At 34.1% G+C, this 25,919-nt stretch overlaps 2 protein-coding genes across 6 annotated transcripts; both read left to right on the forward strand.

The window, feature by feature from the left end:
• The first annotated feature begins 7,861 nt into the window (after positions 1-7,861).
• LOC132033036 (BTB/POZ domain-containing protein At2g30600) lies at positions 7,862-16,390 on the forward strand. 3 transcript variants are annotated; one of them, XM_059422887.1, is made up of 13 exons: positions 7,862-7,984; positions 9,728-10,573; positions 11,334-11,660; positions 11,968-12,198; positions 12,564-12,725; positions 13,433-13,645; positions 13,752-13,799; positions 13,913-13,971; positions 14,195-14,321; positions 14,447-14,521; positions 14,615-14,695; positions 15,171-15,239; positions 15,917-16,390. In XM_059422887.1, the coding sequence occupies exons 2-13, from the start codon at positions 9,773-9,775 to the stop codon at positions 16,133-16,135; spliced, it is 2,412 nt and encodes an 803-aa protein (XP_059278870.1). In that variant the 5' UTR covers positions 7,862-7,984; positions 9,728-9,772; the 3' UTR covers positions 16,136-16,390. The 3 variants fall into 3 exon arrangements, with proteins under 3 accessions (XP_059278870.1, XP_059278871.1, XP_059278869.1); XM_059422888.1 differs by lacking the exon at positions 7,862-7,984 and adding an exon at positions 8,779-8,929; XM_059422886.1 differs by lacking the exon at positions 7,862-7,984 and having other exon boundaries at positions 9,638-10,573.
• Positions 16,391-18,215: 1,825 nt separating this feature from the next.
• Positions 18,216-25,233, forward strand: LOC132033037 (1,4-alpha-glucan-branching enzyme-like). 3 transcript variants are annotated; one of them, XM_059422889.1, is made up of 14 exons: positions 18,216-18,373; positions 19,416-19,535; positions 19,811-20,027; positions 20,494-20,563; positions 20,676-20,945; positions 21,187-22,093; positions 22,290-22,406; positions 22,622-22,684; positions 22,978-23,085; positions 23,455-23,556; positions 23,684-23,751; positions 23,887-23,968; positions 24,157-24,273; positions 24,863-25,233. In XM_059422889.1, the coding sequence occupies exons 1-14, from the start codon at positions 18,305-18,307 to the stop codon at positions 25,079-25,081; spliced, it is 2,529 nt and encodes an 842-aa protein (XP_059278872.1). In that variant the 5' UTR covers positions 18,216-18,304; the 3' UTR covers positions 25,082-25,233. The 3 variants fall into 3 exon arrangements, with proteins under 3 accessions (XP_059278872.1, XP_059278873.1, XP_059278874.1); XM_059422890.1 differs by having other exon boundaries at positions 19,820-20,027; XM_059422891.1 differs by lacking the exon at positions 19,416-19,535 and having other exon boundaries at positions 18,222-18,373.
• The last annotated feature ends 686 nt before the right edge of the window (positions 25,234-25,919 follow it).

Below are 25,919 nucleotides of genomic sequence, written 5' to 3' on the forward strand. Positions count from 1 at the left end.
AATTTCTAGGTTAGTAAATTAGGTTTATTGACCGTTACCTATTTTTGTAGGTGCGCATGATCATTACACAAACCATGTTCTTCTGTCGGTTCAAACTTTATGACAAACAAATACATAACTCGAGTTGAAAGCAAGTTATTCATCTGCCCAAAATTAAAGAACAATTTATCATTAGTACCTCATATCTTTGTTGCTCGTACTCTTCAAAAGTGGCTTTGTATTGTGAGTAAGCGTTGGTTAGGCCTGCTATGACAACATGAGTTTGGTCGTCTCTCTTAACCTATGTCCAGCCATTGTTGTAAACTCTATACAACACATGAATTTGTACATGCTATCTCAATTATTTTGAAATAAATTTACATATTTAAAAGTTACACAAAACATGGAGTAATAAATATACATCTAAAAATATTATTGAAAAAAAAAAAAAAAAAACACAGTGAAAATACACCTCCTGGGACAGAGAGAATGACGAGACTTCCTAGCCTGAAAATTTGAATTGGAAGTATTGCTGGCTGCAAAAAGGAAACAACACTCATTACTAACATTATTATATGGTGGGAGACAGGGGCGGATTTATGTTGGTCCGAGGGGTGTCACGTGAAACTGCTTCAGCGAATTTTTTTACTAAATATACATATATAAAAAATAAATGGAACGAAAGTAAAAGGTAAAAACCATAATGTGACACTGCTTTAACACAAAGGCGTGCGTTGGTAAAGAGCTCCATTTTGAAGGCAAGGTCGCGGCTTCAAACCTGCCCGGCCTCATTTTTTTTGCTTATACTATAATTTAAATTCTAAATCAATAAAACGACTAAAATATAATGGAACAAAACGGCAATGGGTCCTAAAACTAGTAAATATAGTCCTAAAATCAGTAAAATAACTTAGTCATTTCCTATTCTAATTCTATACCAAATTGGTCAAGTAACTTAAAAGCTAAAACCGTAAAAAGAACTCATAAGTCATGACCTTAAAAATTCTTTTAGCAATTAGAATATAATTGATGGCTGCCCACCTTTCAAATTAGAATATAAGTTCTTCTCATTTTTTATCCCGAGTGCCACATCAAGTTAGCACTTTCTTCACCATAATAGTTTATTAAGTGCTTGCAATTTTTGCAAGACAATAATTTACTTTCTTTCTAATTTCTACAATGAAATTATTTAGTGTTCATTATATTGATATTTAAATTTATATATGTTTTATTGTTTCTTTACCTATGTTTTATTAATATGATTTGAGTTGTCTTTTTATAATATGATATCATTATAGTGATTTATTAAGTTGTTCACTCTTTTACATGGTAACACTGCTTATGAAAAATCCTGCGTACACTACTGGTGGGAGAAAATAGAAATAAAAAATGATCTTTCCGTTCATATTTCTGAAAAATCTATATAAAATATAAAGCTAAGTATGGACAAGGTGATGTGGCACCTCTCTATAGCCTAGAATCCTATTTATCTTTTTTCTCCTTTTTTTTTTCCTTATTTTCCCCCTATATTAGAATATGCAAAAATCTTAATTACATTTTCTTAATAACGTAACCCACCTCTTTATCAGTTTAGAAAGCCGAAGAGATAGTGTCAGTAATTTAATGATCATTTATGCAATGAAATAACATAAAACGTAGAAACAATGTGACTCTAAGAATGTGGTTTCTTCAGCAACCAATGCACTGAACTTTGCCTCTTGCACCTCCTTTTTCTTCCTCTATATGCTTTTGATTTGGCAAGTGGTAATTACACACTTCATTGCTTGATTATTTTAATTTCAATTCTTACAAGCACAATATTAAGGCTTTGCATATTTTTTGGGAAGATGGTTTTTGTTTTTCCTTTGAAGTTAATGGTAAGTTAATGGTTTTTGTTTTTCCTTTGAAGTTATTCATTCACGTGCTTGTTCGAGAGCTCTTGAGAATATCAACATTGTTTGATAATTATATTAAAATTTGAAATCTTACTTTATAAAATCCGCATCTCTTCACATGTATGAAAGAAAGGATACAAACGCCACAATCGGCATCATTGATCATGTTCAGGTTCGTCTTCTCCTTCATAGTGCTCACTTTTTTTTAAAAGAAAAATATTGTATATGATCAATTTAAAGTTGATTCTCAGATGAATTGTAGCATATTATGCGATGAATAAGCTGGATTTACTATAGACCATGAAAGGTTAATTTGAATCAATTGAAACATGATTTTGCTTTTTCATTTTCGTTTATCGTCGTTTACTGTAATACTTGAATTTAAAGTCTTTGTTTGTCAGTAATTTTGTATTTTCCTGTCTGATTAGGTCCGAGAATGTGAATCCAACATCCTTTTGCAGCTCTTCAATTCGCGTTCCTTACATTATAGAATAATGCATTATTATTTCTTTCTTTCCCCTTCTTTTATTAATTGTTTAGTATATAGTGGTACTAGTTATGTATGTTGATAATATTGTAATTGTAATTTGTTTCTGTTGGTTCTTTTCATATTCTTAACAGTTTATTCTATAATCAATTTGCTTGTTATTATATCCTAATTGTTCGGGTTCATTTCGTTTTCTAATTGAATTGGATAAATAATAAGAAGGTAGTTAAATATTTTTCATCTTTCTTCCTCTTCTATTTTCTTGGTAACTTTTAATGGTTGAACACTTTCAAAATCTCTTTATAAATAATCAGCCAATTTAACGACAAGCAACCATGTGTACTTAGCAGAGAAATTTATATTTATATATCTATATGAAATTTAAAATTGAAAATATCATATGCAAGTAAAAATTTTTTATCCTTTTTTTCATTTTTTTGGTTTTACTTTTAAATCGTAATTTTTCATTTAAGAAATAAAAAAAACAAAAATTAAAGTTACCAGGTATGCCAACGGTTGTCTTCCAAAATAACCGGTACTGTGTGCTTCAAAGTGACAGTTACTACTTTAAAAAATTTAATGCTTATGCATTGTCATAAGAGGTTACTTCTACCATTTCATATTCGTTCATGAGGAAAAAATCAAAGGCTGAATATTCACATTTTACAATGCCACCAGCAAAATAAATTATAGCTTTATGTGTTTGTGGTGTGGAAAATAATTAATTAATGTCGCATATCTTTTATTGCAAGCAACAACATGATTAGGAATGTGGTGTGGAATAGGGGATTATATCCTCGAGGAGATGGGTCTTGAATGGGAGGAGTTAAGGCATTATTGAAGGAAGATGGAGGTGAAAACTGTTGGATGAATATGATAATGACGCTCGAAGTGAGTAAAGAGTTCTGTTGTTGAGCATGGACAACACTGGCATGGCTATTTGGAACTTGGAAGATGTTATATTCTACATTCTCGCATTCATATATTAACCATGTGTCTTTTAGAATAGGTAGATCTTTTTCCTTTTTCTTTAGGACGTAAATTAACCATTATCGTGTAAGAAAGTTACAAAATTCCAAATTCTTTGTCATATGTTACCAAACGATTAAATTTCAAAATTCAAAATATTAGAGTATTATTTTGTGTCATCTTAAGAATCATAACTTTTTTCAAAATTTGAGTTAAAAATTCGAGAAATATAAGGAAGCCAAGTGGGCTGGAGATGACTGGTCAAACTTAATGATCATTGTGCAAGAGTAATAGTGATGGTCTTACAAAAGGTATCGTGTCAATTTTCTTCATCTGTATGTAAATTTTCTTACTATTACCTCATTTTGATACACGTAATTACTCTTCTTTTTTTTTTTTTAACTCAAATTAGAGCCTATAATTACTAGTAGAAGTGAAAAGGGAATGAAAAGGAGATACCAATAATAGAAGCTAAAAAAATGCTCCATTATTTTTAATATACAGGTTTTTTATTTTCTAAATTGAATGATATTTTTTATGATAAAATATGATATTAGATATCATCCGGATTTAGGTAAATGGAAAAGATTATCATCAAGTACATTTTCTTTACTGAACATTATTATTTTTCTTATATAATCGTCTGGTTTCTTTCTATAAATTAACTGAGGTATTATTATGCATGATTCAAATATTTAGACTCATTGATAAGGTGTATCAAGGTGAGTCATTAATTACAAACGAATTTATTAATACTTTATTTTTATTAAAACTTAGATAACACTTGTTGATATAAACATGCTACTTACAGTATGTTTGATGATTCTAAAGGCAATTGCTTGAGATGTATCCGAAATGAGTACTTTAAATAACAATCTACTAAAATACTTTGAGGAAAATATAAAGGCTACAAATATTTTTGTAAATATACCTACATTTTATTAAGATTTAATAAAATGATAAGAAAACTTATATGTAATAAATTGAAGTTTAACGGTCTTATTATCAACCACGTGAAGGGCGGATGAGTTTACTAGTTTCACAAATAACCACTTTTCAATCTACTTAATTGAAAAGTAGCAACTGTTTTGGAGTTTTTAAATATCCTCAAGTTTAACTTGTGAAATTTAAAATTTCAGGACAACGTCTATTTCCACTACTATTGTTTACCAATATGCCTTTACATGAATTTTTTTTTTTTAAAAAAAAATACCGTGTTCGTCCCACCCCAATCCCAGCCCAAAGTACAATCTTTTGGTGCTGTGTTCGTACAGCCTTATTGGCTTATATATAATGTATGCATGTATACATAAACACTTGTCGTGTATGGCCAGTCTTTTATGCCAAGTCCATCGTCTTGTTTGGCAGTATGCCTTTGTTCCAGCTGATTAAGGGAAGAGCAATACTTCCTTGTGTACCATTTAATTACCTAATCATGAAAACATCTATTGAATTAATTTCCAAGATTTTGGATAGAAGAGGACAATGGAATGAGCTGATCCAAGAGACAAAGATTAGATTCTGCTAAGTGATATGGTCTGGAGACCAAGGTTGAATGCTTTCGAAGGAAATAACTTGAATTTTCGTCATTTTTGGATCATTTCTTGATGTAGTAAGAAAATAGAACAATCCAAAGAGCTTATAACAATAGTTATTGGGCGACAGAACAAATGCTTTGCATCTTTTAACTTTGTACCTAAAATCACAAAAAGGGGAAAAAACAATAATATGTCGATGATCACAACTACAGATATCAAATAATAATTGAAAAGCTCTATACATCTTTGTATCCTTATGTTCCAGGATTATGCATCCTTTCAAGACGGACCATCAATCAAATATTTTCACTTGTATGATTGGAGTTCATTAGTTGTTTCTTCACATCTATTAAAATATTAGAAAGTAGAGAATTACGGGATTTAAAAGTGTTGTTAGGAGGTAATACATACTGAAAGATCAGTTAAATCGTATAACTTGACCAGAACACCACCTTTTTTTTCTATTAAAAATCTTCATCACAACCGGAACACCATGAAAAGGTAAGACGTTTCCTCTTGTGTCGCATTTGACATTGAATACTTTAATTAGTTAGTGTGTTATTGTAAAATAGGCGATCAATTTTAACTAGATTTAAAGGTAAGTATGTTACTAAAATAATTGATTAATTAGTTTAACCAATAGAAATTCCTAATAATTATCCCAAACCAAAGTGTTTGTAGCCAAGCTACCGCAACTAACCACATGGGAATTGGGAAGGCCTCGTTTAAGCAAAAAACAAATTGGCAAACTAATATGTTAAACAAATAACTAACTTAGGTGAATTAGTGTTACATAAGGGCATTTTTTGGACCGCTGTTAGCCTCTGTAAATAATAAGGGCATTTTTTACTCAAGTATTGGACGGAGGGGCATAAAGTGGCCTTACTTTAAACGAGGGACAAATGAAATGACTTGAATTTCGCATAGTACAGGGATATTTTTGGTTGTTGTATATCATAAGTTGGGAGTAATTGATCAATTTCTTATATTTTTCAGCGAGCTTTTGCATAACTACAGCACTTCAAGGCAAAGAAAGTTCCTAAGCAACAATGGAAACACAAAATAAAAGGATATTTCTGACGTTTTTACATGCTATCATCTCCCCTGTTACTGTGGCATTGATATGGTTGATGATTTTCCCCCCAGTAAGGGGAACGCGACACAACCATCTATATGGGCAGGAACCTTGAGTACAGTTTTTTGGGTATAACAGGATATAAGGTTGTCCGTGAAAGCATAGAACACTCATGTTTAGTTTATGGAAGTAGTAAAGGAGCTGGGATCTATCCAAGCAAAAGCCAAGAGTTCTTGGTTACCTACTAACATGCTCGTTTCTTCCTGATCTAGTGTCACCCATGCTTCAATTCCATCTCCACTCCTAGTTTCCATTAGTCTAATAAGATTCATGAAAAATGAACACTTTGAATTTGACATTGATGAACCATCCTGTCGGCAAGTGCATACTTCTATAAACTCTACAAGCACCATTTCTATGTACTAACTACATAAGCAATGATGCTAAACTGAAAATAAACTCCCGACAAGGGAAACTACTACGAAGCTATCAGGAATCATATAGGGATGAAATCTTTATGGAGGCACGTCTTTGTCTTCTCATTCCAGACTCGCTCAATTGAGGATTTCCTGGAACAACAACTAATCAAATATGTTCCAACAACAACTACATACAAAGAAATATTTTCAGTTTAGCATTATTGCTTATGTAGTTAGTACATAGAAAGGGTGCTTATACAGTTAATAGAAGTATGCACTTGCCTATGAGGCTATCTACTCACATATTGCCTTCGGGGCTATTGAGTATACAGTTGACTTTGGGGCTATATATATATATATATATATATATATATATATATATATATATATATATATATATATATCACTCAATAAAGATTGTCTTCGCTGGGCTATATTGAGTGCCTTGTTTTGGCTAATTATGCATGTCTAGATCTCTTATACTAGGCTAAATAGTTTGATATCATGTTATTGGCTATTAGACGTCAGAAAGGGTGCAGTTAATAGAAGTATGCACTTGCCTATGAGGCTATCTACTCACATATTGCCTTCGGGGCTATTGAGTATACAGTTGCCCTCGGGGCTATACAAATTCGTGCTTGCCTTCGGGGATATATATATATATCCGTTTATATTCGGCTATATTATCTTACTAATTATGCATGTCTAATATCTAAGTAGTTTGATGTCATGTTATTGGCTACGTCTCGTAAGTACAGACATTATTTCATACTGACGTCCCTTTGTCACAGCCTTTCCTTTCACAATTACTTCACCAAGTAACTAGCTAGAACTTCTATTAGTCACCACTACCGATCTCGTTGTTCCGCTTTGTTGCGTTATTAACTCCGGGCTTTCTCTGAAGTACAATAAGGTGGAAGAAGAGTAGTTCTCGGCACCATCATCATCATAATCCTTGGGACTAATTTATCCCATCTAAAAGGTGGGATCCCATCTAAAAGGTGAGATAAAATAATTCCAAAGTTAATAGGATAAGGGGATATCCATCTTTAAGTATGGCTTCATTTTATACTTTATTTGATAGAAAGTATAAATTTATCCTGAAATAATTTTATATCTTTTATTAAATATGGTACAAAATTAATCTCAAAATTAGCATTGAAATATCCAATCTAATAGCGTGCACCAAATCACCCCCTAAATGCATATTTTAGTTGAAGATAATGTGATGAAAGGAAACATCTAGTGAGCTGTCCAGAGCCACTTCAGCTTGACGTGGATGATAAAGACAACTAATATAGAAAATCTATACTGTTATTCTCAATGTCTTAGCTCATGACCCTCTGTACAATGCCACGTATTTTATTCTTCTCTCAAATTAGCTAATAGCCATGAATTTTTCCCACTAAAAGAATCAATTCCCATCTCCTAAAAATATCCAAGTACCTAGCTATACTGGCTCTTTGTGCTCTGTAACTATCCAAATATCCAATAATAATCTCTATTCCAGCTCATCTGTTTTGGTTTTGTTTCTTTGTCTGTGTATATCATTGTTACATACATGGGCGAGTTGTTTACTTCGATCTACTGATAGAGATAGCTCCATATCAAGATATTATGAGGTAATAAACTTCAACCCCACCATGCAATTTTTGTATTATTCTTGGAATTTTGAGACAATTTCTCCAAAGATCAGAGTTTTTTTCAATTTTTGGACATACCCTTTTGCTGGATTTTGAATTTTGTTTATATATAGAATGATGCTTAGTTTTAGTGATTTTCTTCTATTCTTGAAATTTTAGGAAAATTCTGCAAAGATCAGATTTTTATCCATTTTTGGACATACCCTTTTGCTGGATATTGGTGATTTTCTACTATTTTTGAATTTTTGTGGATAATTTTCATCAAAGATCAGATTTTTATAAGTTTTTAGAAATACCCATTTACTGGATATTGGATTTGACCTTTATTTTTATTTAAAAAATGTGCTGCAAATTGAGAGCAAGTTGGAGGTTGATATTTATTTTTGCTTGATTGATTGTATGGTGTCTAGAGATTTCTGGGTTACTTTCAGATGGTGACCATTTCAATTATCTCATTATTTTTCTGTGTAGATTTTGAGATTTTAGAAGTTGCACCTGATATCTTTGGAAATTGCTATCAAGGACATCTTTTTCCTTTTCTTTTTATCTTGCTGTCAAATGTCAAAGCCCTTCCTGGATCACATTAGAAATTGTTATCAAGGACAGTCTATTTGGCAAGTTGTTATTATGGATCTTTTTTGTTACTATCTGTCAGGAACTATATATATAGCAAATTTTTTGGCTAATAGCAACGAATTTTTCCCACTAAAAGAATCAATTCCCATCTCCTAAAAATATCCAAGTACCAAGCTATACTGGCTCTTTGTGCTCTTTCAGTGTCCAAATATCCAATAATAATCTCTATTCCAACTCTTCTTTTTTGGTTTTGTTTCTTTGTCTGTGTGTATGTAATTGTTACATACATGGGCCAATTGTTTACTTCAATCTACTGATAGAGATAGCTCCATATCAAGATATTATGAGGTAATAAACTTCAACCCCACCATGCAATTTTTGTATTGTTCTTGAAAATTTTGAGAAAATTTCTTTAAAGATCAGATTTTTTTTTTTTCAATTCTTGGACATACCCTTTTGCTGGATTTTGAATTTTGTTTTTATATAGGATGATGTTTAGTTTTTATGATTTTCTACTATTCTTGAAATTTTGTGGATAATTTTCTTCAAAGATCTGATTTTTATCCGTTTTTAGGAATACCATTTTTCTGGCTGCTTGGTTTTAGTGATTTTCTACTATTCTTGAAATTTTGTGGACACTTTTTTTTAAAGATCAGATTTTTATTCGTTTTTAGGAATGCCCATTTGATAGATACTGGATTTGACCTTTATTTTTATTCAAAAAATGTGATGCAAATTGAGAGCAAGTTGGAGGTTGATAGTTATTTTTGCTTGATTGATTGTATGGTGTCTAGGGATTTCTGAGTTACTTTCAGATGGTGACCATTCCAATTATCTCATCTTTTTTCTGTGTAGATTTTGAGATTTTAGAAGTTGCACCTGATATCTTTAGAAATTGCTATCAAGGACATCTTTTTCCTTTTCTTTTTATCTTGCTGTCAAATGTCAAAGCCCTTCCTATATAAAAAGACAAGGAAAAAGATGTCCTTGATAGCAAGTTGGGATAAACATGTTGGCTATTGAGCAAGTTGTTTTTTGAATCTTTTTTGTTACTATCTGTCAGGAACTATATATACAGCAAGTTTTCTTCAATCTTTTCTCATATTAACTATTGATCCTCTGGCTAAAAATATGGTTCACTTCCAGCATTATTGTGAAGTAAGTACAGAAGAATTGTTTCCTCCTGGAGAAATGATGGAGAAGAAGCAGAAAAAGTTTCTTACCGTGGCGCCTTTCGAGTGTGCCTGGCCTAATGATCTGAGATTTAGAGAAGCAGGAAGGGGTTGTGTAGCTTTCGATGCTTTCGCGCATAACGATGTGACTCTCGTTTTCCGGGAGCAGGTAGGGAGTCAGCATTATCACTACAAAAGGGATAACTGTCCACACTATACTGTAATCATCGGTAGTCATAGGAATAAGAGATTTAAAATCGAGGTTGATGGGAAAACGGTGGTGGACGCTTCTGGTGTTGGTCTTTGTTGTTCTTCAGCATTTCAAAGCTATTGGATCAGTATCTATGATGGATTAATTAGCATTGGAAAAGGAAGGTATCCTTTTCAGAATCTTTGCTTTCAATGGCGTGATTCGAATCCCAATTGCACCGTTCAGTACGTTGGTCTTAGCAGTTGGGATAAACATGTAGGGTACAGGAATGTTAATGTACTCCCTGTCACACCAAATCATTTATCTTTGTGGAAACATGTGGATTATGTTGAGCATGATTTAGGCGAGGATGATTTAGAACAAGAGTTTGAAGATGAAATTAACTATCAAAATTGGGGTCTCGGGAAGTTTCTTGAGAATTGGGAGTTATCGGATATGTTCTTCGTTGTTGGAAAGGAAGAAAGGGTTGTTCCAGCTCATAAGCTAATTTTAGAAGCATGTGGAGATTTTGGTCTTAGTTCATCAGTTGAAGAAGTTGTTCCGTTGCCAAACATAAGTTATTCCGTTCTTCACGCACTTCTTCAGTACATCTACACCGGACATGCTCAGGTGAGTCCTAAATTTCGCGCAATTTCAAATTATTATCCTTCCAATATATTGTCTGCTAAACTTTGCATAACATACTTATTGCTTATTACTCCTTCCGGTCCATTTTAGTTGTCGTGGTTACTAAATAATTGGTTCAAAATATTTGTCATTTTAGAAAATCAGATGATTTTCTTCCACCTTTATCCTTACTCTAATAAATGTGGAGAGAGATTATATGGTGAAAAGAAGACTAGTATTAATTGAGATCAAAGAATAAATAAGGGTAACTTAATCAAATTACTATTTTAATTAATATTTTCTTAGGAGGCGTGCAAAAGGCAAACATGACAATTAAACTGGACCGGAGGGAGTGCTTTGTTGAGTTTCAGGAACTAAAGAAAACAGAAGAAAAAAGTTTTTTTACTATTCAAATAAGGAATTAAATCAAATGTTTCAAATGGAAGAATCAAAACTTATTTATCAGACTTTACCATGAACTCATTTTCAAATTTGCTCGTTGTGATTTTTGTGTAGAGACTAATTTTTCTTTTTTACTTTGTACCTCTTTCTATTGTCTAAAGTTTTCTAAGACTTTCAACTTCAGCCAAATCTTAAATCAAACCTACCATGTGTATATCAAATATCAAACATTATGCATTCCACTGAAATAGGTATAGATGTGTGAGTATTAGATATTTTTCCAAAGTAGTATTGTATGCGTTAGTTTACATGAATATTTATCTTATAGTTGCTGATCCGCTGCTATATTTGAACATTGTAGATTTTGGAGTCTGATCTCTGCTCATTGAAGTCTTTGAGCTTAGAATACAAAGTGATGTCGTTGGTGATGCAATGTGAAGAGATCCTTGAACGAATTATGTCTAATAAGCAACTTGTTGACTCAGCTAAGCCTGTAGACATATCTTATCCAAGCTGGCTCCAATGTAGCAAAAGTTTTCCGTACGGGTTGCCCATTGATAAAGAAAGGCTTGAACGGTTCCTATTGACTGGAGAGTACAGTGATATAGACATTTATGTAGGAGTTCATGATATTGTTTTGCGGTCACATAAAGTGATCCTTGGGTCATGGAGTACTCCTTTCACAAAGGTAAATAACATTGTTAATAACTTGAATTTTTAGCCAAAATAGTCCCTTATCTATGGGGTTAGTCTATTTGGGGTCCTTTAAGTATAATCCTGAGCATCTTTCGTCCCTTAAGTTTGCTAAAGTGGAGCACCTTTTGGTCCAACTAACAGAATGGACTTAAAAACTAATGGTTGTGGGAGTAAGTCTATTTTCTTTCTTGCATTTATGCAACTCTGTTTGAAGCAAAAATTTTAGTAGTGTTATTTAAGTTGTTTATGTTTATCTTCTGCATGGCTTTTAGAATACTGAGCCAATTTCGAATTGGCAGATGTTTACAAATGGAATGAGGGAGAGTGTTTCTTCGATGGTCTGCTTAAAAGATGTTCCTCGTGAAGCATTCAAGATTATGCTAGAATTCATGTATAGCGGGGAACTTAATAAAGAAGCTACTGAGGGAATTAATACCTTGTTACTTGAGCTACTTTTACTAGCAGATGAGTTCGAGGTAACACTTCTTCATCAGGAGTGCTGCAAAATACTTCTGGAGTGCCTCTCAGAGGTAATCTTGTGATTCTCCCCTCTTTTTTTTTTTTTCTTTTTTTTCCTTTCTTTCTTTCTTTTGGTTTCTAAACCTGTATCTGTCGTATGCATGTTGAAAGTGCTAAATGTCGGACTACAATTAAAAGAATGGAGAAGTGATGCAGTCTGGAGTTGTGAGCGTGAGCAGAGCCGTTTTATGAAAATGAGATATATTAATATTAATACCTTTCATCTATACATTATATGCAGGGATGGAGTTCTCCTATTGGAAGAAGGTTCAAGAACTTTTTCTATTATGCCAAGTTTAGTGGACGAGGAAGAAGACACTTTTGGCAAAGTCTTTGGGCCGTGATCTGTAACACTAACTGTTGATCTTTGTTGCAGGACTCAGTATGCCCAATTCTTCAAGTGATATCATCTGTTCCCTCATGTAAACTCATCGAAGAAACCTGTGAGAGGATATTCTCGATGCACTTTGATTATTGTACAACTGCAAGCATCGACTTTGTCATGTTAGATGAAACAAGTTTTAGCAATATCCTTCAGGTGATCATCATTCTCTCCTTAGACATGAATAACATGAGATAATGTTGTGATTTTTTATACTTGAACAAGAACCCATCACTTGGGGAAAAAACTTGGATTATCTAGTTGGAGTAGGTGTCTGCAAGGAGGAAATATCTTTCGCAAACTTCACAAAAGTGTAGTGTGATTGTGAGTCATATTTAATGGTTTAACATTTGGATAGAAGAGTTCAGATACTCGTCTATCCAAGGGTTTAACATTAATATTAGTAGAAAATTAATAGGAAATCATATGCTTTTAACTGTCTAATATTGGCGACCTGGTATTACTTTCCATAGCATGGTTTTGGTCCTTTAATTGGGGGAAAACAGTTCGAAGCCCTGGCCTGAAAAATATATTACTCCCTCCTTCCCAATTTATGTGAAGGTGTTTGATTGGCATGGAGTTAAAGGATAAAAGGAAGACTTCTAAAATTTGTGGTCTAAAATAAGCCATAGATGTTTGTATGACAATAAATCATCTCATTAAAGGTAAAATGGGAAGTTTAGTCAAATTGTTACTAAATGTAGAAAGGTGTCATTCTTGTGGGACTGACTAAAATGGAAAGAGTGCTACATAGATTGGGACGGAGGGAGTAACAATCACTTTATGTAGAGATGAATTAAGAAAATTTATACGCCATTGAATTGGCAGTATACATATCTCACAATAAACAATTCCTTTTGCAGCACACAGATTTGACAGTGACATCTGAAGAGAGAGTTCTCAACGCCATCTTGCTTTGGTGCTTACAAGCAAGAGAACTATATGGATGGGAAACAGTAAATGAATTGATTGTAAATTCAACACCTGAAATGCTTTTCGGAGAGAGGCTTACGTCTTTAAATAAATTTCTGCATCTTGTGCGGTTCCCCTTACTGCCACTTGATTTGCTGAAGAAGGTAAATACCTTGAAATTTAGGAGCACCTCACTTCCCCGTCATTAAAGAATTAATATATGCTAAAGTTGGCCCGGTTTGATTGTTGGCTTTGTTGGGAATCCTGCAGTTTGAAGAGAGTGGCCTTAGCCAGCAGATTCCCACTTTTGACCATATGGTATGTTGCAATCCTTTCGAGAAAGATTCCATAGCGTGCAGGGATACATTTATTTTTTGTATATTTTATCATTTTTTGATAGCTCTGGAGAATAACTCGTAAACTATTAACAGGTTAAAGAGGCCATAAAATTTCTGGAGTTCGGGGTCACCGATTTTCAAGGAAGCCAGAGGTGAGTGTACTTAAGAGTTTTAATTAAAACCCACCCTGTGGTCATAGTTAGATATGGTATTGCGATATCCTCAAGGGAACGGCCTAGTATAAAAAGCGTCTAATAATTGAAGGAACTATTTATCAGTCTGTATGCATGCTAACTTGTCTATTTCAATTGGAGGATGACTATATAAAATGTCTAAAAGCTGACGCTGATGAAGTGCTGTATCTTGTGATAATAGATTTCAGCATAGAAAATCAAGTTTTAAGGAGCGGCTCTACATATGCGATGGAGACAGCAACGGGGTCCTTTATTTTGCTGGCACATCATATGGCAAACACCAGTGGGTAAATCCTGTTTTGTCCAAGGTAAATCAACAGTTGAAATAAGCAATTTACCTTCCTTCTTTTGACTTGTTACCATTCTTAAAAAATATACCTTCTTTTGCCACCTCGTTTTGTCATCTGATTAACATGGGTAATTCATGTTTCAGAGAGTAACTATTACTGCTAGTAGTCCCATTTCAAGATGCACCGATCCTAAGGTGTTGGTGTCAAGGAACTTCCAGGTATGAATAGGATTTAAACATTCAGTTAATATAAAGGATTTTCTTCTTTTTAGATTAGTTGAAAGAAAATGAAATCTCACTTTTGTTCTTCAGGGTACATCTCTTGCTGGACCTCAGATGGAGGGCGGAAGAAACACTTCGTGGTGGCTGGTTGATATTGGTCCGGATCACCAGGTTAGATTTATTGGTCTCTGTGTACAATGGACATCGAGAAGGGAGATGAAAGAAGTTTTTGTAAAATAGGATGTACGTTGTAACCTGGACAATCACTTTGTTCGTGCCGAGTCCCAAAATTCTGTTGTATTTTGTATTTAACTTGCGAAAATAAACGTTTAAATGAAGATCGAAAATTTACATTTCTCATTGTAAGGGCATTGCACTACATCACGGTTGTCTAGAGTAGTGCTTGTTAGTATACCTCGTGGAACAAGATGCCGAAAGTGAACACTCGTCTACTTTTTCTTTTTTTTTTTTCTTAAAGAAACTTTTTGAGGTTGGGAGGTTGCTCTTTTGGTATCGTTAAAAGTATTATCTCTCAGTTTATCATTCTAAATTGTGTGTCAATATCCCTGATTGATATTTTTCCATTTGGTATTCAACTAGAAGATACAACATCTGATCCATATAATATTTTGATGAATTGATGCAGCTCATGTGTAACTACTACACATTAAGACAGGACGGATCAAGATCATTTATCAGATGTTGGAACTTTCAGGTAAGCAGTGCGCGCAGTATTCACGAACCAGTATACATGTCATCTCTAGTGGATGTACTCGTCAATAGATTCTATAGAAAATGACAAAAATGGTCCTTTATATTTGGGAGTAGGCTCAAAAAAGTCCTTAAAGTACACTCTGAACTGTTTTGGTCCTTTAAATTTGCCAAACGCGAGCACTTTTGGTCCATCAATTATTTAACAAACTTTGTCTAGTAGATTTGACATAAACTGTGTAAATTTTTTTAATAAAAAACACTTGGGAAGTCCCATTAAATCTTTGAAACTAGAACACAGAAAATTGTACTAGACACCAAAATATAGACCAAAATAGCTGAAATTACACCTAAAAAGTCGCATCAGACTCTAAAAAGTGACCAAAAATGGCAGAAACTACAAATTCTCGCTACATCCCTTTTTTCTCATAGTTGCCATCAAATCTAACAGGCAAAGTTCATTAAATATGTGATGTGGACCAAAATTAGTTAAACTTTTGGCAAACTTAAATGACGAGAACTGCTCAAAGCATATTTAAGGGACTATTTTGAACCTATCCCAAACATAAGGGATCAATTTTGTCATTTTCTCACAGATTGTACATATATACATTCCAACATACTCATTTTGTAGCACTGGTAATGGTGTTAAATAACAAAATTTTATGAACTGCATTTCAGGGCTCTTTGGATGGGAAAAGTTGGACAAACCTGAGAGTACATGAGAATGATCAAACAATTTGCAAGCCAGGTCAATTTGCATCATGGCCTATTACTGGTCCGAATGCACTACTTCCTTTCAGATTCTTTCGAGTTCTCATGACCGCTCCTACTACGGACGATACTAACCCGTGGAACTGTTGCATCTGCTTCTTAGAACTCTATGGCTATTTTCGTTAGCTTGGTACTCGGTTTAAACATGTAGTTATGAATAGCTTGTTTTTCCACAAACTCTTGTCAAAGTGTTACATGGTCTGGTATTGCCCAATGATGTTTACAGTGTGATTTTACATCGTCGTAATTTACATTCACTGTCTTGGACCAGCCAAATCAGTGAAATGCCACTGAGAGTTAGCAGTTCGGTTTCTATAATTATAGTTGATAATTGAAATTTTTTCTATTTTCAAGTAATCGATTATTAAGTACTACTTACTACATTTAGTTGTCACTGAACTTTAGATTATCATATTGAAGGGATCTGCAGCATCACATGGAAAATAACAAGTACATAAAACTTGGACGGTCTATATAATCAACTCTTGGAAGCAGATGCAAATTTAAAATGTTAAGTTTATGAGTTTCGAATTTTAGAAAAAGCTGCTTCTTAGATTTGGGATTAATTATTTATATATACTAAGTTGATTCACTAACAGAAATAGAAAGTTTTGGCCAAAATTATTGAGTTCAAATGTGGTTAAATCAGTAACTAAAACTCTAGCTCCGCCCGTACTCGAAAGATAAACCACATGAACAGTGGGCATTACATTTTGTCATATACTACTTCGCACCAGCAAATTATTAGTATGATGCAACTACAAGTCGACAAATACTTGCAGTTTTTGGTACTTTAGTGATTGACGGTCGATATTGAAAAAATTTCATTTCAAGTAAAAGATTAGTAATTATTAAACTGTAAACTTTGCCAGCTATATTGATTTGATGGTTCATAATTGAATGTTTTGCGTTTCAAGCTAAGATTGTTAATTATTGTAATGTGGACTGTTAATGGAATTATTCTAGTGACGTAAGCATTAACAGTGTAAAAGTCTTTACACAACCAAATTAGTTAAATTATCATTACAAATAATTTTATTTAATAATATTGATTAAATTTTTTAAAAACAAAAATGGTCGAATATATTCACAACACTAAGATATGGCAGTAAATTTTATTTGAACATTCAAACTATAATATGTTTCGATTGAACATCTGAACATATAATGTTCTAGCAGACGAGTCCAACTTGAATTTTAAAAAGGTTTTTATGTATTTGACTAAACACTCAATACATAAATAAATTAACTTTTTTAAATATGTCACATTTTTTAATTATACGCATTAAAGAAAGCAGTACGCTTTGCCTTCATATCAACCGTGAATCTGCATGAATTGTTTTTTTTTTTTTGACGGACAACCTTTGATCACGTGGAAGTCCAAAGAAGTAGTATAAGAGAAAACTGACAAATTAATTTCCTTCATTTGGCCCACTACTGAAAGTGCTTTTCTTTCTTTCTTTCACGTGTCCAGTTGTGTCCTCGTATTTGAAAAATATTCAATTCTCATCCCTTAAGTTCAATGTGATTGCCACTATCGCCCATGATGTTCTGAAAATGGTTGGTCATTCCCAAAGTTTATCTTAGTTCCTGTGGACTTTAATCTAAATCAGAAGCTTTATTTTGAAATTTTAGATAATTTAATTCACGGTCCGACGGGTATATGTTGAAGGAATAGATTAATATCGTAATCAAGTCAGTCCATTTTTTATTCAATCATATCTAGGTTTATTAAAAACATCTGGCATTCTAAAATTTATGTAGAATGAATAACTCATATCATAAATATGTTAAGAACGACATATCTCAAAATCAACAATTTTAAATAGCCCCGACATATTCTTCAAAAATACATTTCAAAGCAAGAAAAACATGCTCAATGCAGAAATCTTGTACATAATCATTACAACAAATGGAGTTGTTTTCATACAAGCTGTATTTATCAACACGTTCAACCAAAAAATTCTCTGTAATTAAGATTTGAATATATGACTTGGGTAAACAACTCGCAGAGAATAATTTTACAGTCTACACAACTTAAATATAAGAAAAGTAAAGAATACGGGCATGATTCAATAGCGAAATGTTTAAGGGGTTTTTCTTTGATTTCACAAACCAGTGGGGTCGGAGAGAGATATCCAGAAAGTAGAGGGGGCATATGTTTATTTATTTTTATCATAAAAGCCATTATAAAAAGACGAAATCATCAGAAGTGCAGTAAGTGTGTTAAACAAATAAGAAAACGAAAACTGAAGCAACAAAGAAAAGCAGTGAAGAAGCAAAGAACCATTGATCATGGAGACTAATTTCAAGGTTTTATCAACACCCATTCAAGCCTCTTTTTCACCTCAAGTTTTTCCAGTGGTAATTTTTACTAATATCATGTTAATTCAACTATACTTAGCCTTTTAATTACATCTTTCTTGATATTTCTGGATCATCTCTTTACATTTTGGTAATGAGGGTGCTTTTTTTCCACATCCATATGGAAGAAAAAAGATAGTGATAGAGCCTTATGTAAGTATATTTCTATCTTGCGGCAAGTGCATTTATCTTATTCTCAAATTTGTATAGTGGTTGAGTGTTTATGGGTTGAGTGTATAAATTGACAGTGGGGGGTGGGGTGGGTGGGGATATTTAGAAAGAGTGTTCTAGGTTTAGTGGATTAATACTTGAGGTAGTTACTCACTCCAGTCATTTTTACTTGTCACGTTTTGACTTGACATGCCTATTAGGAGCCAAAAATAGAATGTCAATTTTACTATATCACCCTTTGAATATATGAAATGCAATATTTTGGGAAATGCATTGAGAAGTGATTATAGTAAATGTAAGGGTAAATTAGGAAATAAGTGTTAAATTATGTCTTGATTTTCTAAACTGGACAAGTAAAAATTGACATAAATAGTATAGAGGTCAAGTAAAAATGGACGGAGGGTATACTTGGTACCAATTGTTTCTTTTATGAAAGTTAAACTTGTTACGGGTTTTGGTGGAAATAGAATAAGCTCTAATTGCTGAGATAGCTACTGAAGTTTGCTTTTCCTAGCTTATTAAATGTTCCAATAATAGATTCAGACGAGTATCTTCTGATTACCCGGTCGTGATGTTTCTATTTTTTACATTTTCTTTTTTTTGTGTTAAATTGCAATTTAAAATATTGTATCATGTGAGATGGATAATTGAGGATGTGTTCTTTGTATGGACCTTGAGAATCTCAAATGCTACTACAATAATTTCTACATTAATTTACAAACTTCTGTCAGATTTACTGAATTCAGATTCAGTTTTTTTAGCTACCACTGAGTCCAAAGATTAGGATATGCTGCATTTACTTGTTCAATTATAGTGTAAGATTTCTTAAATTCTCAAAATATCCATGTAACCTCAAGAATTTCTTTGACAGGCTTCTAGAAATAAGATATGTTTTCCTTCTCAACATAATACTCGACTGAAGTTTGGATCTCAGGAACGGTCTTGGGATATTTCTTCCACCCCAAAATCAAGAGTTAGAAAAGATGACAGGGTATGTTTGATAATTTGATATGGTTGCGCGGAGAATACAGAAATAGCTAGAAAAATTATGTACTGGTGTTCATGCTATATTTGATCTGTACGATGTGTTACTTGGTCCCACCAATTTATAGTACCTAAACTTGGGAAAAAGAGCTCTTTACTCCTGTGTGCATTTATTATTTTCATTACAATCTTTATGCGCATGGTGTTTCCAAATCCGTTTTTAGGTCCGTTAATACCTTTCCTCCTTGGATATAAACTAACTGTGGTGCATTGCCTTCCTAGATGAAGCAGAGTTCAGCTATTTCCGCTGTTTTGACCGATCACAACTCGACAACGGCATCCCCAGAGGAAGACATTGAGACTGAAAATATTGGTCTCCTAAATTTGGATCCAGCTTTGGAACCTTATCTCGATCACTTCAGATACAGAATGAAGAGATATGTGGATCAGAAAAAGCTCATTGAAAAATATGAGGGAGCTCTTGAGGAATTTGCTCTAGGTAACAGCCAAAAGTTGTGCTTTAGGCAGTTTGACCTTATTGAAGATAACTTGTTTATACCTACTTTGACTTTGCTAGAGAAGTTTGCCTACTGGGGAGTAAGTACTTCTCAAACTTTTAAAAAGCTGTTTGTTTGGTTCATCAAAAAAGTAAACAAGTTTTTGGAGAAGTGAAACACCCTTGATGTCAGTGGCGGGGCCATGATTTTCACAAAGGAAATTCAAAAGATAAAAATTAATACACACAAAGAAGCCGAGGGGATTCAACATCTACTAGATAAACATAAAAAAAATCTTAAAGCAATTTTACAGTAAAAAAATCTTCCTCCTGTTGCTTCATAATTTCCTTCAACAATCATGAGTTACTCTTTCTGTTCAAAATAGCTTCTTAATATTACATTCAACAATTATACTGTTGTTGAGATTTAGCAGGGTTTTCTTGTGTAAATTGCTCTCTTTTTTCCCAGGTTATTTAAAATTTGGATTCAACAGGGAAGAAGGTTGCATAGTCTATCGTGAATGGGCTCCTGCTGCTCAGTAGGTCCTTTTCAACTACGAAATACCAGTTTCCATCATCATAACAATTTACTTTTTACATGTTCTGATTGCTACGAAGGTTCTGCTTCTAATTAACTCATCCACAATGCAGGGAAGCAGAAGTTGTTGGCGATTTCAATGGATGGAATGGTTCCAACCACATGATGGAGAAGGGCGAATTTGGTGTTTGGAGTATTAGAATTCCTGATGTAGACGGCAACCCAGCCATTCCACACAACTCCAGAGTCAAGTTCCGTTTCAAGCATGGTAATGGAGTTTGGGTAGATCGTATCCCTGCTTGGATAAAGTATGCCACTGTAGACACTACAAGATTTGCAGCACCATATGATGGTGTCTACTGGGACCCACCACCTTCAGAAAGGTTTTGTTATTCATATCTTGAAGCTGAATATTGAACTCCTTTCTTCAGTAACTTGTCATCACCTCGTCACAGGCATTAAACATGTTTTTTTTTAACTCATCTTCTTTATGTAAGATATTTTGAAATGCAAAAGCTAAAATAATCTGTCTTTACTAATTTGGACTTGATCCATACTTTTCCCCTTAACAAAATGAGTCAATCTGTTAGTGCTTGAAAACTTACTAATTCGGCAATTAAACAGGTACCACTTCAAATACCCTCGCCCTCCCAAACCCAAAGCCCCCCGAATCTACGAAGCACATGTCGGCATGAGCAGCTCTGAGCCACGTGTAAATTCGTATCGTGAGTTTGCAGATGATGTTTTGCCTCGAATTAAGGCAAATAACTATAATACTGTCCAGTTGATGGCCATAATGGAACATTCTTACTATGGATCATTTGGATATCATGTTACAAACTTTTTTGCTGTGAGCAGTAGATCTGGAAACCCGGAAGATTTAAAGTATCTGATAGATAAAGCACATAGCTTGGGTTTACAAGTTCTGGTGGATGTAGTGCATAGTCATGCAAGCAGCAATATCAATGATGGCCTCAACGGCTTTGATATTGGCCAAAGTTCTCAAGAATCTTACTTTCATGTTGGAGAGCGAGGTTACCATAAGTTGTGGGATAGCAGGCTGTTCAACTATGCTAATTGGGAGGTTCTTCGTTTCCTTCTGTCCAACTTGAGGTGGTGGCTAGAAGAGTATAGATTTGACGGATTTCGATTTGATGGAATAACTTCTATGCTGTACGTTCACCATGGAATCAATATGGGATTTACAGGGAACTACAATGAGTATTTCAGCGAGGATACAGATGTTGATGCTGTGGTCTATTTAATGTTGGCCAATAATCTGATTCGCAAGATCTTCCCAGACGCAACTGTTATTGCCGAAGATGTTTCCGGTATGCCCGGCCTTGGCCGACCTGTTTCTGAGGGAGGAATTGGTTTTGATTACCGCCTGGCAATGGCAATCCCAGATAAGTGGATAGATTACTTGAAGAATAAGAATGATCTAGACTGGTCCATGAAGGAAGTAACATCAAGTTTGACAAATAGGAGATATACAGAGAAATGTATAGCTTACGCAGAGAGCCATGACCAGGTATTACATGTTTACATCAACACTAACAATTCTTCGAGAAATTGTTAGATAGAATTCAAATATACACGTCCCAAAATGTAAAAGACTTCTTTTGCCATGGGCTTCAGAATATTGGTAGCTATTGAATCTCATGGTTAGTTATTTATCCGGTGACTTCTAGTTTTATGATCTCTCCTATTTTGTCTGCTGGAAACAGTCTATTGTGGGTGACAAGACCATTGCATTTCTCCTAATGGACAAAGAGATGTATTCTGGCATGTCTTGCTTGACAGATGCTTCTCCTGTTGTTGACCGAGGGATTGCGCTTCACAAGGTTTGTCTGCTCTTATTGCATTTTAAGGTTTATATTAGTTAGTCATGAGAATTCTGGCACTCTTTATGAGGTAGTCACTAGACATAGTTTCTGATTGACCATTCGATTTTCCGTTTATCATTTGTCTTTTCTGTTTATGCTTTGTTTTCTTTTTCAATATCCTTCTCATTTGGAGGTCTTTTTTCCATCTATTCACTTTTAGCTTTTACTCACAGATGATCCACTTTTTCACGATGGCCTTAGGAGGAGAGGGGTACCTCAATTTCATGGGTAACGAGGTATGAGTTACAGCTTAGATATTTTGTGATAATTACAATTAGTTTGGCTTACTGGAACAAGACACATTCCTCAAATATGGCCGAAGCTGTTGTGCATGCAAATGGGTTGAAACATAGAGATAAACAGCACAATCAGTGTTTCCATTGTCTAGGGATTTCTATTATGTTGCAACAAAAACGTCATCTTAGAAAAGTACATTGTTTACATTTTCTATATAGAAGATTAAGGTATAGAATTTGCAAGTGTGTCTGTTTTGGAGTAATTGTGATATGTCTGATGAATTTCATTGTAGTTTGGCCATCCTGACTGGATTGACTTCCCTAGAGACGGCAATAATTGGAGTTATGACAAATGTAGACGCCAGTGGAACCTCGTGGATACCGAACACTTGAGATACAAGGTTCAGTATTTTGCATTGGAGCTTGTTAAATGTCTATTAATTTTTAGATTGCTTACTTGGTCCAGAGGAGGATAGCTCATTTCATCTTTATCTACTTATTTTTCCAAGGACAAATTTCTTATTTTCTTTAGAGGTCCCAGTGTTAAATTCATCTACATACTTAATTACCGCCTCATTTACTGCCAGTAAGGCTTTGGTGAGCAGTTTAAGTTGATTCTTTGAAGCTATAATTTCAGGCTACCAATCCACGTCCTGCTATATTTGTCGAATATGTTCTTTTTTTTTTTTCCCATGAAGTGATACTAATTGAATGGCCTAATCTGATATCTATTTTTCTCAATCTTTCCTCCCTCTCATGTTGAAATGCAGTTCATGAATGCATTTGACAGAGCCATGAATTCGCTCGACGAAAAGTTCTCATTCCTTGCATCAGGAAAACAGATAGTAAGCAGCATGGATGAAGATAATAAGGTACAATAATCTGAAGTTGAAATGTTGGGTTTATAAATGCTGTGATTCTATCCAAGGACACGTAGAAACCTTTTCACCTTCCATTTCTTGATGGATTTCATATTTATTTAGTTACTTCACTTTGCAGATTGTTGTGTTTGAACGTGGCGACCTCGTATTTGTATTCAACTTCCACCCAGATAACACATATGAAGGGTATATATGTTTTACTTTTCGTGAAATTTTGTTTTTTAATGTTCTTAACAAGCTTTATGGAGAAGTAACCAAAATGAATCGTTTTGACATTGTCTGATTTAATTCTTTTTTCTGATCCTCACACGATGAAAACAGGTATAAAGTTGGATGCGACTTGCCAGGGAAGTACAGAGTTGCACTGGATAGTGATGCTTGGGAATTTGGTGGCCATGGAAGAGTAAGGAGTTTGCCTGAATAACTATAATTGTCTCAACCTTTAGTTGGATAAAATATCTGACTCTCTAAGCTTGGGAGTCTTTGAGCCTCCTGCCCTACCCCTGCGTGTTTAGTTAATTGAAAAAAATGAAAAAACTGTTTACTGATGATCTTTGTCTTCATGATGATGTGCAATATATTTTATGACAGGTTGGTCATGATGTTGACCATTTCACATCGCCAGAAGGAATACCTGGAGTTCCAGAAACAAATTTCAATGGTCGACCAAATTCCCTCAAAGTGCTGTCTCCTGCGCGCACATGTGTGGTACAGTTCTTGCCAGAACCTCCCTTTTAATATGGTTTTGTTCATTAGTTATTTGAATGCATAGAAAGTACTTCCTGAAAGACCTTAGTGTGCACATGTTAACTATTGATTACCATAAGAATCACTAGTTAAGCCCTCTGAATACTAATTTGATAGGTATGAATAGTCATAATCAGATCTGCCTTTGGCATCTACTGTATAAAATAAATTCCATAAATCATCTCTGTTTTCTCTTTTTCCCATGTAGCTTGTGCTTACATATAAATTAGGTAAATGATCAAAGTTGAAGTTGATGGGAACTTAAAACCACCCTGAAGTAAAGCTAGGAATAGTCATAATCATATCCATCTTTGGCGTCTGCGCGTAATAGTAGTTGTTGTTGAACCAATGCGTGTAGCTTTCACTTATATGGGACAATACAACTATTTGTGCAAGTCAAAAGATTTACTATTCTTTTTGCAGCTGTGTTCTGGAATAGTTAAATAACAAATGAATTTGCTAGTAGAAAAATAGTAGGGAAAGAAAAGCAAAGCAATTTCATTGATCTTTCTTTTTGTCTTTTGCTTCTTCTTTGCCTTGTTTTATGAAGGCTTATTACAGAGTTGACGAAAGCATGTCAGAAATTGAAGATGACCAGACTATCAGTTCTAGTGAGCTACTACCAACAACCAATATCAAGGAGAGTGACGAGAATCTTAAAGATTCACCATCTGTAAATATCAGCGACGTTGGTCAGACTGTTGTAGTTTCTGTTGAGGAGAGTAATGAGGATGCAAACGTCTGGGAGGATGACCAGTCAGATGATTAATCGACCCGACCCTTCTATGTTGGTGATCTTGGTCTGCGTATGATGTCATCAGGGTGGTTGCATTGACTGATTGCATTATAGGTTTTTATTTTTTATTTTTAGCATTTCCTCTGTGCATATTAGCATCCAGCAAATGTACTGGTTGTAAATAGTGTTTCTCTGAATTATCCCCCCCACTTTTTGGTGCTTTTGCCTTGGAGCCAAGTCTCTATTTGTTTCTGGTGCTAGCACTTCTTATGCCACTGGTTGAGTTTTGCAATAAAATATGTAAGAGCATTCATATATATAACAGTAGATTACACTCTTTCATTTCTTTTTTTGGTTCATTCTTTCCAAAGTCATCCTCTTATTGTGAGCCGCGAAAAAGATTCAACAAAAGACAAACAAATCCACTATCTGTTTTGCGTCAAATAATGTGGAGTAACTCCTGATGTAACCATAAAAGTAAAACGTGTAGGTGGATCGACTCATCAAGTTAATTTCCTATAAATATTATCGATGAAATCATGGAATTCTTTTTATATGGTACTGATACAACTTATCTGGCTCCGGTCTTCTCTTTACATTACACAAAATACGGGCTAAATAAGCTTTCATTCTTCGCAAAAAGTTTCTACCGGAAACAGACAGTTTTCTTCCATAACTTTTAAATCCAACGTAAATTACTTTGGTTGAGTGAAAGTTAAAAATACAATTATGAAATTGAGATTTATTTGTCTTCAAGGCTTGAAATAATAATCTATAATACTATTTAGGGATAATTTCATAGATCTTCCTTAGGTTTCATTTTGTGACACTAATCTCGAACAAATAGTAAAGTAGTAAGGAAAGAGCAAAA

The sequence above is a fragment of the Lycium ferocissimum genome, chromosome 10, assembly GCF_029784015.1.
Source record: "Lycium ferocissimum isolate CSIRO_LF1 chromosome 10, AGI_CSIRO_Lferr_CH_V1, whole genome shotgun sequence".
Taxonomy (NCBI): domain Eukaryota; kingdom Viridiplantae; phylum Streptophyta; class Magnoliopsida; order Solanales; family Solanaceae; genus Lycium; species Lycium ferocissimum.

Bases quoted from the DNA above. Each gene is read 5' to 3' on its own strand.
- LOC132033037 (XM_059422889.1), top strand. From the start codon at position 18,305: ATGGAGACTAATTTCAAGGTTTTATCAACACCCATTCAAGCCTCTTTT. The intron at 20,564-20,675 runs GTAGGTCCTTTT...TCCACAATGCAG, and splicing joins GAATGGGCTCCTGCTGCTCA to GGAAGCAGAAGTTGTTGGCG. The intron at 22,407-22,621 runs GTTTGTCTGCTC...TTTTACTCACAG, and splicing joins GAGGGATTGCGCTTCACAAG to ATGATCCACTTTTTCACGAT.
- LOC132033036 (XM_059422886.1), top strand. From the start codon at position 9,713: ATGGTTCACTTCCAGCATTATTGTGAAGTAAGTACAGAAGAATTGTTT. The intron at 14,522-14,614 runs GTATGAATAGGA...TTTGTTCTTCAG, and splicing joins TGGTGTCAAGGAACTTCCAG to GGTACATCTCTTGCTGGACC. The intron at 14,696-15,170 runs GTTAGATTTATT...GAATTGATGCAG, and splicing joins ATATTGGTCCGGATCACCAG to CTCATGTGTAACTACTACAC.